Source organism: Chrysemys picta, chromosome 16, assembly GCF_011386835.1.
Source record: "Chrysemys picta bellii isolate R12L10 chromosome 16, ASM1138683v2, whole genome shotgun sequence".
NCBI lineage: Eukaryota > Metazoa > Chordata > Testudines > Emydidae > Chrysemys > Chrysemys picta.
The window spans coordinates 29,078,543-29,090,715 of NC_088806.1; the positions used below are offsets into that span (position 1 = coordinate 29,078,543).

Genomic DNA, 12,173 nt, shown 5'->3' on the forward strand with positions numbered 1-12,173 from the left:
CTAGAGCTGATCTGAAAGCAGAGTCTATAGGCAGACAGACCTGGACAGTCTGTTTGTTTGTTTGTTTGTTTTTTAAGACTGAGCTCCTCAGAGCAAGGATTGTGCCTTTCTAGGTGTCTGTGCAATGCCTAGTCCACTTGGCTGCTACTGTAATACCAGTACAGATACTAACACTGCAAATGCTGGGTACCTATTAACCTAGCTAACCATGCATTCCCCTTAGGAGATGGTTGGGTTTTTTTGCTTTGGCTTTTGCTCAGTGCCTTTCAGCCTGTATATTACTACAGCAGATCAGGCAAACCTGACCCGGTGATCCAGCAGGTGATGGAGCTGCAGGTCTTTTTGTCTTTGACTTTTCCAAGGAAAGCACATTCCCGGCCCCACAGCCAGCGTTGACACCTTCCCTCTGGCTCCCAACATTCTACTACTAACAGTCTCTCAGGGCAGAGCAACCCGGGTGGGTCACAGATGATGAGGCAGTTCCTGAGTGAGCCTCTCAGATCCACCTTGGAAAAGAGCGTGTGTGTGTGTGTGTGTGTGGGGCGGTGATTGGGCACCACTCCCACCCCAGGCTGGGGACACTGCTGTGCCTCAGTTCCCCTCCTTCTTAGCCCCCTGAGGAACTCACACACCCACCACAGGTGTTTCAGTATAATCCCCCCCCCTTGATTCCTGCTTTATTAATCCAGAAACAAACAAACCACAACCAGTTCACTTGGCTCACCTAAGCATAATCTGTTTTGTTGTCATCTTTGCAATTTAAACATGAGTGTCACAATATTTGGTGTTTTCTTAAAGCCCCACCTGCTGAAGTGACCTGATGATGTGAGAATCTCAGCTTTCTTTTTTTGGAGGGGTGTGGGGAGGGGGTCAAGTAACTTTCTAGCCCTCATGGTTTTGGGGGGAAACCCTGAAAAACACAACCTGACTGTAACCAACAGGCTCAGCAAGCAAAGAAAAAGGACCCAGCATATATTATTATTATTTTCAAGTCCCTTGATTTTTAAGCCTATCATGATTTTTTGGGGCCTTGTGGTGCTTCCATGCTTGGGGATGGCCATACTGCTTTCCTTTGTCATTAGGGTTTCCCAAGAGAGTTCTGCTACCCTTCCCAGCAAGTCTCTCTTACGCCATTCACCTAGTTAGCTTTCCCACCTGGTTACCTTTCCCCAGAACTCTCAGAAACAGAGCGTGCGGGGCGGGCAGCCCCTTTTATAGCAGCCGTGCTTCCAGCCTGGACTCAGGTGATCCTAATCTCACGCTCTTAGGCAGTCCTGTGCTCCCCCTGCTCAGGTTTTCACCAGCATCGGCTCACCCCACCCTTCAGCGGAAAACCAGGACAGTTAGAGATATGCCCAAGCTGCCTTCAAGGGCGAGCTCACCTTATGATGGGGCCACAGGGAGGAGATGGAACACAGAAGCCAATGTACACAGGGCAGCCCTAGAACAAATGGTGCCCCAGGTGAGGAGTGTCCTCAGCGCCCCCTCCCTGCCCACATTTGTTAAACTTTTGAATACCTTACAGCACCATGAGCTCAGCACCCTCCCAATCCCGGCACCTGGGTCAACTGCCCCTAAATCTGGCTCTCAATGTATATACTCCTGTCAGATTGTCACTGCACCCCTGTCCCAGATTCCTGGCTTGTGAAGTGTCCTCAGAGCATCAGTCGAACCTGTTTATCCAAGAACGTAACACGAGGACGAGTCGGAGGTTAATCTAACTAACTGCAAATTACCCAAGAGAGTCAGGCAAGGGAACGTGGCTTAGTGGCACGTAGTCCTAGTCCACTTTCTCTGAGATAAGATGAGGGGTTAAGTATCAAGTGCAAGAGCAATAAAAGTGTTTAGATACAAGCGATGTCAGGGCAGTGCTTCGATAAACAACATATTTCAGTTGACCTCTTCCCTCCTGTGCAGCTGGGACACTGACCTGGTCGAGGCTGAAATGGAAGTGGTGCCTCTTCCGACATGAGACCAAAGTCCCTGAGGGCTCAGTTGACTTTGGTGGAGTTGCGCCACCAGCAGAGAATTTAGCACAATGCTCCTTCTACAGAGAGGCTCCTTTCCAGCCAAGCTGGACATACATGTATGTGGCTACCTGGGGCCTTTGTCTCAGTCATGGGGATTGCCGAAGGTCAGCGGTTCCCTTTGCCAGAATGGGTTGAGTGCCACAGATTTTGGGTCAGTTCTCGCAGGGGAATTAGCCAGAAGAGTTTTAGGCCCAGATCCACAAAGGGACTTGGGCGTTGCAGCATTCGGCATCATGGCGCCTGACTTTTAGATGCCTAGAAAGTCACAGGAACAGCACAGCGATCCATCAATGCAATGAATAGGGAGAGACAGGCGTCTTTGAACGGGAGCCACCAACGCCCGAATGCTAAGCACGGAGCTGCCCAAGCTAGCCCAGGGGAAATGCTGATGACAGGACAGAATGTATGTAAGTGTACAACCAGCTCACCACAATGTCCCCACCGCTCCCATGTACTGTTTGTTCCTGGTTTGACTGTGATACATTTGAGTATCTTGCAGCAGTGCCACCATCATGGGCTATGGTGGCATCAGAACCTACAAGCAGAGCCATGCTGGGATGAACGGTACCTGTCCAGTAGCTAGAGAGGGGCAGGAGAGGATGCAGTTCCCTCTCTGCTGATAGCCAGGGCTCAGAGAGGAGCCAGAGTCCACAAGAAAGGCCATGGAATCCCACTTTTACTCACTGGCATCCCCCAAGAGAAGTACAGAGAAAAATCAGCCCAGGGGAGAAAAGAGTTCAAGGGTCATGAATGGTTGGGGAGACACTGGAGTTTGGGGCGGTGATGCTGTATGGAATATGGGTTTTTAATAATTTATAAAATTAACAGCAATATTACAAATTGGAATGAATCATGCAAGATATCTTGTGTAAGGTATCAGTGAACATGTTCTGATTTGCCAAGTCTAATAATCTTGTTTATGTTTGTATTGCCTTTGTATTGTGAGTTAGAGATATGTAGGGTATACCTGTATTTCCAAACTTGTGCTGTGTTTCAGGGTGACACCACCCAGGCAGTTTGACATCAGCATTGCCTAGCCTGTTTGATGGTCCATCAAGGATCATCGGCTGTACAATTGACTCATTGAGAGAAGGCAAGGGATACATCTTAGGAGTCAGCAAGGCATTTAGTAACTGGAGTAACTTTTCTACAAACAAAGCTCTAAACAAAGTACTGAAAGACCCATCCAAGCTGTGGATGTGTTCCACAGGGACTTCCAAGCCAGCAAACTCACCATTACTCCTAAGAACATGATATATGGACTTGGAAGTTTATATGTGTTTGAGTGCTTTATCATTTAACAACTCTTTATAATAAACCTTTAGTTTTAGACACTAAAGGATTGGCTGGCAGCATGGTATTTTGGGTAGGATCTAAACTAATATTGACCTGGTAATATGGCTGACCCTATGGGGTCAGAAGAACATTTGGTATATGTGAGCAGAGTTTTTAAATGACTTCTCCCTGTACTGGACCTAGGTGCTGATTGGGAACCAGAAAACTGGAATGGAATTAGGAGACTGGGGGGGGGATTTCTTTTTTTTTTTTAACTTCTTGATAACCAGCGTGGGAGATCAGAAGTACGAACTGTGACTGGTTGGTGAGTTTAATTTCAGTGTTAACCACTAGTTTGGGAAGTATCTGCTCTCCCTTCTGCAGCCTGGCCTGACCTTGGCATTTTCAGTGAGGGCAGCCCCGGGCACCCCGGGTCACAGGGGTGTGTGAGGGAATTATGAAGAAAGCCTGTAATCTGATATTTGGACAAAAGAAGGTGGAGCCATGGCCGGGAAGAGCTGAGGAATCCCATATTAACCCAGATCGAGAACAGCCAGGCAGTTGAAGGTCTGCAAAATGGACCAGAGCCGCATTAAGAAAGAAGCTTTGGAGAAACTTTTTGATCCCAAAGAGTTTTTGAAAGCTTATTATTCCTTTGACTCCACAAGCAGTGAAAAAAATGATATTTTGATGTTTCTTCTGAGAAACTTCTTTAAGACCTTCATTTTGGGTGAGTCGGGTGTGTTTTGTGCCATTCTGTTTGCACAAAGGCTGTTTTATAGTGGGATGTGTGTTGCTGGAAACATGAGTGTGTAGATCTGGATTTCTTTTAGCAGAGGAGATTTTCCCTAATTATCTTCTACCCCTGCTTTATGGCGTGATGGGCCACAGCTGGTCATCCTCATTACAAAAGCCTGGCACAATAGGTGCGTTGAGAGTAGTATTGTCCTCTAGTGTGTGCAATGACAACACTGGGCTGTGCTAATGACCTAGATGGGTCTCCCAAAATCTAGCATGTGCACCTGGATTGTGACAGCATGGAAGAGGGGAGAGGAGAAAGAGAGAGAGGTGAAGAGCATGCATCAGTGCTTGTGCTCAGGGTCCTGTAGGGTGCAGTGGTTGGGGACATCACTGGTGACAGCGGTTATGGCACAGACCAGGACAGAGCAAATCCTCCTTTACTAGTCTGTGCCTTAAGTACAGTCCTCCTGCAAGATTGTTCAGCTCCTCATCCCGTGCAGTAGAGCTCTGTGCCATTCCCCAGCAAGACCTGGTCCCAGCATTGCGATGACGAACGGCTGGTGGTAGATCAGAAGTCGATACGTCCCACTGAGCCAGGAGTCGCCAGCCAAGGAGCTCCCCAGCTGCCCTTGAAAGAGGGACTTTCTCCCCAGCTGTTCGTGTGCTTGGCTTGTGGGCCTGGAGAATGTACTTTTAAAGCTACCTGGGCTGTGTGGGTATTGCTAACTGCAAGCCAAGTGAGCTTAAGTAACAGATGTTAAAAACAACACATCTTGGGTTTTGTTTCGGTGCCTTCTGGATCTTGAGCTTTTCGGGTTGTTATTTTTTTAAGCTTTCTCCACAACTCTTCACACTAGAAACTAGCTTTAATTGAATTCATTTATTCAAAGGGAAGATGAGATGAGATCTCCCGGTGCCAGCTTTAAGAAAGATATGGACAAATTGGAGAGGGCCCAGGGGAGAGCAACAAAAAAAGAGAGAAGGCTTAAAAATCTGACTTCCAGGCAGGATTGGCAGAATTCAATATTAATTTTTTTTATACGTTCACTGGATAAGATCAATGTTTATTTTTAAGCGTCTTTATTTTAATTGATTTAAATTTTCACACTTGTGGGAAATTGTATGACACTCGGGTGGGGAGGAAGTCAGACAACAATTATTTAATGACAGTAGACACTAAGATTTAAAAAGTTAAAGTTTTATAACCTTTAAAACACCAATTGTCAATATCACATGCCAAATATTTTACAGCTAAACATCCTTAAATCCAAGTCAAATAAGTTCTGGAGCAGGATTTCTCTTACTTTGGCTAGCTGTATATTTCAGTTATTATCAATGGAAATGCTTTTTAGTCAGTTTGTGTGTGTGTGGTGAAATCAACGTTAATTGACGTTTACCGATACAAATCTAATCCTTTTCAACCTGCTTATAAGGCAACCTCATCATACCGTACCCTCCATAAACTTATCAAGCTCAGTCTTGAAGCCAGTCAGGGGTCCTTCGCTGCATTTTACCTCTCCTGGAACTGGCCTTCTTAAAACCCTTTATAAACCCAGAGGGGAAATTGTCCAGCTTGTACCCTTAGCCCCCCAAACCTCCTCCTCTCCCATCCTCTGCTGCTGTATGTGCTGATACACAGGTATTTTGCATTCCAAACCAGATGGCGTTAAAGGCAACACCTTGATTCGAATTGGCGGTATGCCCAGCATTCTCGAACTCCTCTCTGCCTGTGAGTCCTTCACGGAGATCATCGTCACACAGAACACGGATCGGAACTGCCAGGAACTGCAGAAATGGCTAAAGAAAGAGCCGGGAGCGTTTAACTGGACTCCACTGGTGAAATACGCGTGTGAGCTGGAAGGGGACAGGTACGGGGAGGAGACCTAGTTCTGTTACAATTCACCTAAAGAAAATATGTAAAAATCCCTTTTAATTTGTGGATCTTCCTTCTCTGGGGTGCTTTTTTCCTAATAATTGTTATGTATTATGGTGGTGTTCAATACGTATAAAAAGAAAGAAGTGGATTGGATAGAAGTAAAGAGAAAAATTTAACTCCTGGAACCAGGACTCCCCTCCAGCTACCGCTAGCAAGGGATTCCTCTGAATTCAGCAGACTCAGAGTTTGAACTTGCAATGCTTACAAGAGGAAGGTTTACTCCTACAAGGGTAATTCCCTCCGCCCCTCAACCGGCAGAGTGGTGAACACTTCAGGATTAGACCCCCCTTCACTCCCATTTTAGCCTTCGAAATGGGCCATAAGCACTAGATGTTCCAAACAGCTGAGCACACGGGGGGCTGAGCTCCGTAGATTATTGACCACACTTTATATAATCTTCCATTTATATGAGTGGGCTATAAAGGGTGAATAAATGGTGAGTACATGTTTTAATAACGGGTTAGTCTATTGCTCAAAAGTGTTACAGGGCCCAACAGATCAATAACGATTTACACCATTTTCTACAGATTTGCTGATAACCAAACATTTACGACGCATAGTATTTGTGTCTGTAAGATACCTGTGTCATTTATTAACCCTTATAAAACTATTATAAATGGGAGCTTCATATAAAGTGTGACCATCTCTGGCTAAATGGGAGCTGAGCTCTTCTGAAAATCTGGCCTTAAGCAGGTGAATTGCACCCAACAGAGATTTCATGTGACTATGTAACTCTCATCCACTGAGCCGATTGCAGATATATTGACTGTGTGCACTGGTCCTGGATATGAAGGGCTCTTTGGCACAACAGTAGCACATTTCTCTTCAGTGTTATATTTATCTTTCCAGGAACAAGTGGGCTGAGAAGGAAGAGAAATTACGAAGAACAGTCAAGCAGGTTCTGGAATGTGATGTCACCAAATTCAACCCTGTGACCTTTGCTTCTCTGCCCCCTGCTGACTGGCTGCTCATCTGCCATTGTTTAGAAGGAATTTGCAATGACCTGAGTACCTACCGTGCTGCACTGAAGAATGTCAGCTCCCTGTTAAAGCCAGGGGGTCACTTGCTGTTGGTGACCGCAATGAGGTCTAATTACTATATGATTGGCCAACACAAAGTTCCCTGCCTCTTTCTGGAGAAGGAGGTTCTGGAGGAAGCAGTGAAGGAGGCTGGTTATGATATTTTGCAGTTTGAGGTGACTCCCATATGCTATCCAGCTAGTTTGGTAGAACATGAGGGGATCTCTTACCTAGTTGCTTCCAAAGGGAAGGGCAAAGAAGATTAAAGAGAAAATACATCAGCCCAAGGCAAGTAGAGAGGCAGAATAGAGTAGCTGTAGATGCTGGTAGACCTGAAGATCAATGTGCTCTGTGGAGCTTTGATGACCTCCAAGAACTTTGGAGAACCTGTTTGTTTAGGATGCACTAGCTTGAACCCCTTGTTGTGCCACTAAAACTGCCCTCATCCCCGTTCTTTCCCACTCAGAGCTGCCATAACGTCTCCCTGGCCTCCAATCACTCCACTTTGCTTCATCCAGTGTAGCTGCACCGCACTGGGCTTCATCCTCTCCCTGCTCTTGCCATGTTTTGCCTCGGCCATACTGCAGCTGTGCAGCTAATAATAATTACATAATGAATCATATAAATCTCTTCTCACTGCTAATGGACTGGAGCCTGCTCCCAGTAGTCAGGGGCAAAACTCCCATTGGCTTCAGTGGTGCAGGACTGGGCCCAATCAGTGCTGGGTTTGGAATCATTGGTGGATGGGGTTTAGAAAGAGGATCAAAACACATCTACAGGCCCAACCACCCCAGACATTTAGGAACAGAGGTTCTGCCACTGAGCTGCCTCTAGATACAAATTCTGCAAATAGCTCCATTTGATAATGGGTTGACCTACTCCTTTCTTACCTCAAATTTTGCAACTCGCTCCCATGTCACGTGTTTAGCTTTGTGCCTTTCTATGCATCTGCATTAGACTGTAAACTCCTTGGGGCAGCCATCCTGCCTATGTGGGAGTCTTGTCTCCCGGCATTGAGAGCATGGCTCACACTGTACACATCGTCCTCAATACTGGCTTTAACCTCGCTGTGATTTTAACATTGATCCGTTTGAACTGATTGGCTGGGGCCTGACAGCTGCATTGGGCCATGGTGTTGGTTGAATGATTTGTTTCGGTGAATAATTGTAATCTCCACCCAATCGGTGCTTACCTAATAAAGATCTGTTTCCCATATACAATAATCTGTGGTTCCTGGTCTTACTATTACCTTTGCAGAAGGAGATTTACAGGTTAATATATTTGGATTTAAACTATATCACTATGTCTACACAGGGATAAAAAACCTGAGGCTGGCCCAGGTCAGCTGACCAGGGCTCGTGGGGATTGGATTCTGGGGCTGAAAAATTGCTGCATAGACATTTGGGCTTGGACTGGAGCCCGAGCTCTGGAACCAGAGCAGCCATGGCCGTGCCGCAGGTCTTTTATCCCTGTGTAGACAGACCCTGAGTCAGTCCTCTCTTCTCTTAAGGGACACAAGTGAAAGGATCTAAATTCTCTCCTGAAAACCCTCTAAAGCAGAGTCTCAATGCTGAATGTAAAAGGAAAGTTGAGTGAAATACCACTACACTTTTTCGCTCCCCAAAAGGGGACAATCACAGCCAATGTACACCGCCCACCGCTGCAGAATACAGCTAAAACAGATGCAAAGATGTTGCAGATACCATTACTGCGCATTTGGCAGATGCATTCTTGGGGATCCATCACGCATCACCAAAAATGATAGCAGCGGCTCCGTGGGAGCCTGTAGTCTGTGACAGGACCTTGGCCTAATCTCAGAGCCCTCTCACTATGCAAGTATCTGCTTTTGAGCTCTAGAAGGGCAGAGGCTGGCCTAATGCTATGAACTATTTATAGAACTTGATATCAGCTTCCAGCCTGGGATTCCCTTCGGGACCTGTAATCTGCCCTGGAGTTGTGAAAAGCAAATGAGAGTAAGAAAAAAAGTTTTTAAGCAACACCAAGTTGTACATCTAACGTTAAAGGCCGTAGGGGCTGAGTTCCACAGCTGCACTCTTCTTGCAGACCCATGAAAGTGTTAAAAGGCAGCGTTCAGAGAGTGCGTCACTAGGGGCAGCTCACTGTGGGTAGGGGACCCTAGGAAAACCAGCACAGTTTATGTGCAGACTCAGAGCGAGCACCATGGCTGAGTTCACCGGAGGAGACGATTACCAGGCAGAGTTTGATCCAAAGGCCTATCTCGGATATTTTAAATTTGGAGAAGACACCTTGGGAGAGGAATATCTTAACTTTGCCCTGAAACATTATTGTAACACCTTCACTTCAGGTATGGCCTGTTGGTGGGATCTGGGACTCATCCCTGGCTTGTCTATCCTTCTCTGCCGTGGCGCTGGAACATTTTTAATAGTGGGGGAGCTGAAAGGAACCCCCTTCCCCAGTCCATGCCCCACCCAAGAGCTGGGGCTGGGAGCAGAGCCGTGTCTCCAGGAGGGGTGGACCCGAACAGGGTAAGGGGAACGAGGGTGGGCTGGCAGCTGGGAACCCAGGCGCGCGCCGGGAGCCTGCTGGGGGCCAGAAGCAGAGCCCCGGCTCGGGTCTGACGGCTGGGACACCATGTGTACGGCCGGGAGCAGAGCCCAGCGTAAAACCTGAGGGTGCTGCAACACCTCCCGCACCCCTGATTCCCGCGTCTATGCTTGTCTGGGACATTAGAAACCAGGTTATTGTCGTGGCATCTTTTGGCCTGGGTTGTGGTGAAGTATCCTGTAATATGCATTAGTTATTTGGTTTCCATGGTCACGCCTATCTGATGTGCAAGAAACATGCTACGGCAGTTCATCAACTCTCACCTTGCGGCACAGGGGGGCTGAGGACCCGTCAACTAGTGTGTCTAGATAAAAAGCCCCATTAAATAGGCTAAATATTATTGTTCAGCCTTTGGAAGTACCACAGGTCCTCAGAAAGCTTTTCCCATCCTCCCCTTTCTGCAAGCATCCATGCACTACGGCCATGGACTGAGACTCAGGACACCTGGGTTCTGTTCTCAAGCCTGACACTGACCTTCCCATTGACCCCGGGCAAGTCACATCACTGATCTGTGCTTCATTTGTAAAACAGGGATAATGACATTAGTGTTCCGGTTCAGAGCGCCTGGAGCTGTACAAATGTAAAGCATTAGACAGAAAATTTAGTTATTATTCATTATTATCTAGCAAATTTCCCATTAGCCTTCTCCTGGGAGCGGAAATGAGGTCTTTTATGAAGAGCTCCAACTCTGTTGAAAAATCACCCCTGCAGTTAAATTTTTAAATATACTTGCATCCCTTACTACGAAGTAGATGTGATGCAAATTTAAATTCTGTTTACAAAGCTGTTGGATTGCAAGGGCCAGAGATATTGCATCATACTGTATTTTTCTAGTATTAACTATTACTGTAACCATATAGATACATACGTAATCCTGGGGATTGTCCTTAAATTCAGTAACTTGTAAGGGGGAATTGCTTGGCTCATGGGGACTGGTAATAAGCTTAGAGGATCTTACATTACAGAAAAACTAAAACTGAATAGAAATGTAAGTGCAATAAAGAGGGTATCTGATGCTAATTTGCATCTCAAGAAGCATTGAGGACTTGCAGCCAACGCTTTGTAACACTGAAGTCACCAGGCGTTTGGCCATTGTCTTCAATGGAAGCAAGATTAACGCTAGACGTATTAAACTAAATCAACTAAGTTTAATTGAGATGAAGTTGCATTTTGTCTGGTTAAGATGCAATGAGCTCCAGGAATTCTGTACTCTGAACCAGGTGTGGTGAAAGGCGACACCCTGATTGATATTGGCAGTGGCCCCACCATCCACCAGCTCCTCTCCACCTGCGAATCCTTTAAGGAGATCATTGCTTCAGACTATACAGATTGGAACCTCCGGGAACTGGAGAAATGGCTGAAGAATGAGCCAGAAGCATTTGACTGGACTCCAGTGGTGAAATACGTCTGTGAGCTAGAGGGAAACAGGTACAGGGGCTGGAAAAAGCAGATTGTCTAAACTCCTTGTGTATTGCTTAGTTTGTCTGTGCAGCATCATCTACTTATCCTGATCTGCTGGAAGCTGCAACGTAATCAGTGGTGAATACAGGCAGAAATTTTGGGGAGAAAATAAAGAGCAGGGGGAACGTGGTTTTCAGTCATGGTAAGAGTCTGAATAGGGTCCCCAGGAGGTCTCAGCATCAGAGATCTTGGACAGAGCTATCAACTGATAATGGCATTTTCCCATCTGAAATGCAGAGGCCAGGGTAAATTCATCTGGTTTCAGATTTTTTGAAAATCCAAAATTCAGACAGAGGGTCCACTGAAAAAGTAGCCAGAGCTCATGTCCCGTGGAAAGGGAACTAAAGATAAAGTTAACGCAAGGTCCTACAAACACACCTCACTCTAAAGAATTATGTTTTCCTTCTAATACTCACACCTATATCGTAGGAAGACACAAATTGCAGGTAACCCTTTGGAGTCCATCTTGTATTGTACATGTGTATGTCTCTGCAGGGGAATGGAGGCTGAGAAAGAGGCAAAATTAAGGAAAACCATCAAACAGGTTCTAAAATGTGATGTCCACAAAAGCAACCCCTTGGATCCAATTGTCCTGCCTCCAGCTGACGGCCTGGTCTCATCACTGTGCTTGGAAGCTGCTTGCAAAGATCTGACCACTTATCGCATTGCTCTGAAGAACATCAGCTCCCTGTTAAAGCCAGGAGGACACTTGGTGCTGAGTGGAGTTTTGGGCTGCAGTTTCTACATGGTTGGCCCCAAAAGGTTCTCGTGTTTGGTGCTGAGAGAGGAATTTCTGAGAGAAGTCCTCAGTGAAACTGGCTTCATCATTCAGGAGTTTGAGGTTCTCGTCAGGGATGATAATATCGATGACAGCTCTGATTTCTCTGGGAAGTTCTTCATTCTTGCTCTCAAAGAGGAAGCAATATAAATCCTTTGGGGAGTACGGGTAAAGGACCCCCCCCAAAGTAAGGGAGATAATATTACTAATAAACATACCAATGAAATGAATGCAGTATTTTCTCCAGCAATGTTAACTACATTAACCCTTTGTTGTGAAATACACAATGCCCATGACCAATTGTTACTGGCTAAGTACCAATAAATCAGAGCTAGAAATCTTGTTAA

General features: G+C 46.1%; 2 protein-coding genes across 2 annotated transcripts; both read left to right on the forward strand.

Moving 5' to 3' along the window:
* The first annotated feature begins 73 nt into the window (after positions 1-73).
* LOC103307224 (nicotinamide N-methyltransferase-like) lies at positions 74-8,224 on the forward strand. The gene is made up of 3 exons (XM_065569028.1): positions 74-4,035; positions 5,707-5,914; positions 6,832-8,224. Exons 1-3 carry the CDS (start codon positions 3,882-3,884, stop codon positions 7,265-7,267), a joined length of 798 nt encoding a protein of 265 aa, XP_065425100.1. The 5' UTR covers positions 74-3,881; the 3' UTR covers positions 7,268-8,224.
* A 710-nt stretch (positions 8,225-8,934) lies between these two features.
* On the forward strand, positions 8,935-12,173 carry LOC101936796 (nicotinamide N-methyltransferase-like). Its single transcript, XM_008177757.4, has 3 exons — positions 8,935-9,327; positions 10,808-11,015; positions 11,544-12,173. Exons 1-3 carry the CDS (start codon positions 9,159-9,161, stop codon positions 11,974-11,976), a joined length of 810 nt encoding a protein of 269 aa, XP_008175979.1. The 5' UTR covers positions 8,935-9,158; the 3' UTR covers positions 11,977-12,173.

Excerpts from the sequence above, each read along its gene's own strand:
- LOC103307224 (XM_065569028.1), top strand. The coding sequence starts at position 3,882 with ATGGACCAGAGCCGCATTAAGAAAGAAGCTTTGGAGAAACTTTTTGAT. Across the intron at positions 4,036-5,706 it reads CTTTAAGACCTTCATTTTGG|ATGGCGTTAAAGGCAACACC; the intron begins GTGAGTCGGGTG and ends ATTCCAAACCAG. Across the intron at positions 5,915-6,831 it reads TGTGAGCTGGAAGGGGACAG|GAACAAGTGGGCTGAGAAGG; the intron begins GTACGGGGAGGA and ends TTATCTTTCCAG.
- LOC101936796 (XM_008177757.4), top strand. The coding sequence starts at position 9,159 with ATGTGCAGACTCAGAGCGAGCACCATGGCTGAGTTCACCGGAGGAGAC. Across the intron at positions 9,328-10,807 it reads TTGTAACACCTTCACTTCAG|GTGTGGTGAAAGGCGACACC; the intron begins GTATGGCCTGTT and ends ACTCTGAACCAG. Across the intron at positions 11,016-11,543 it reads TGTGAGCTAGAGGGAAACAG|GGGAATGGAGGCTGAGAAAG; the intron begins GTACAGGGGCTG and ends ATGTCTCTGCAG.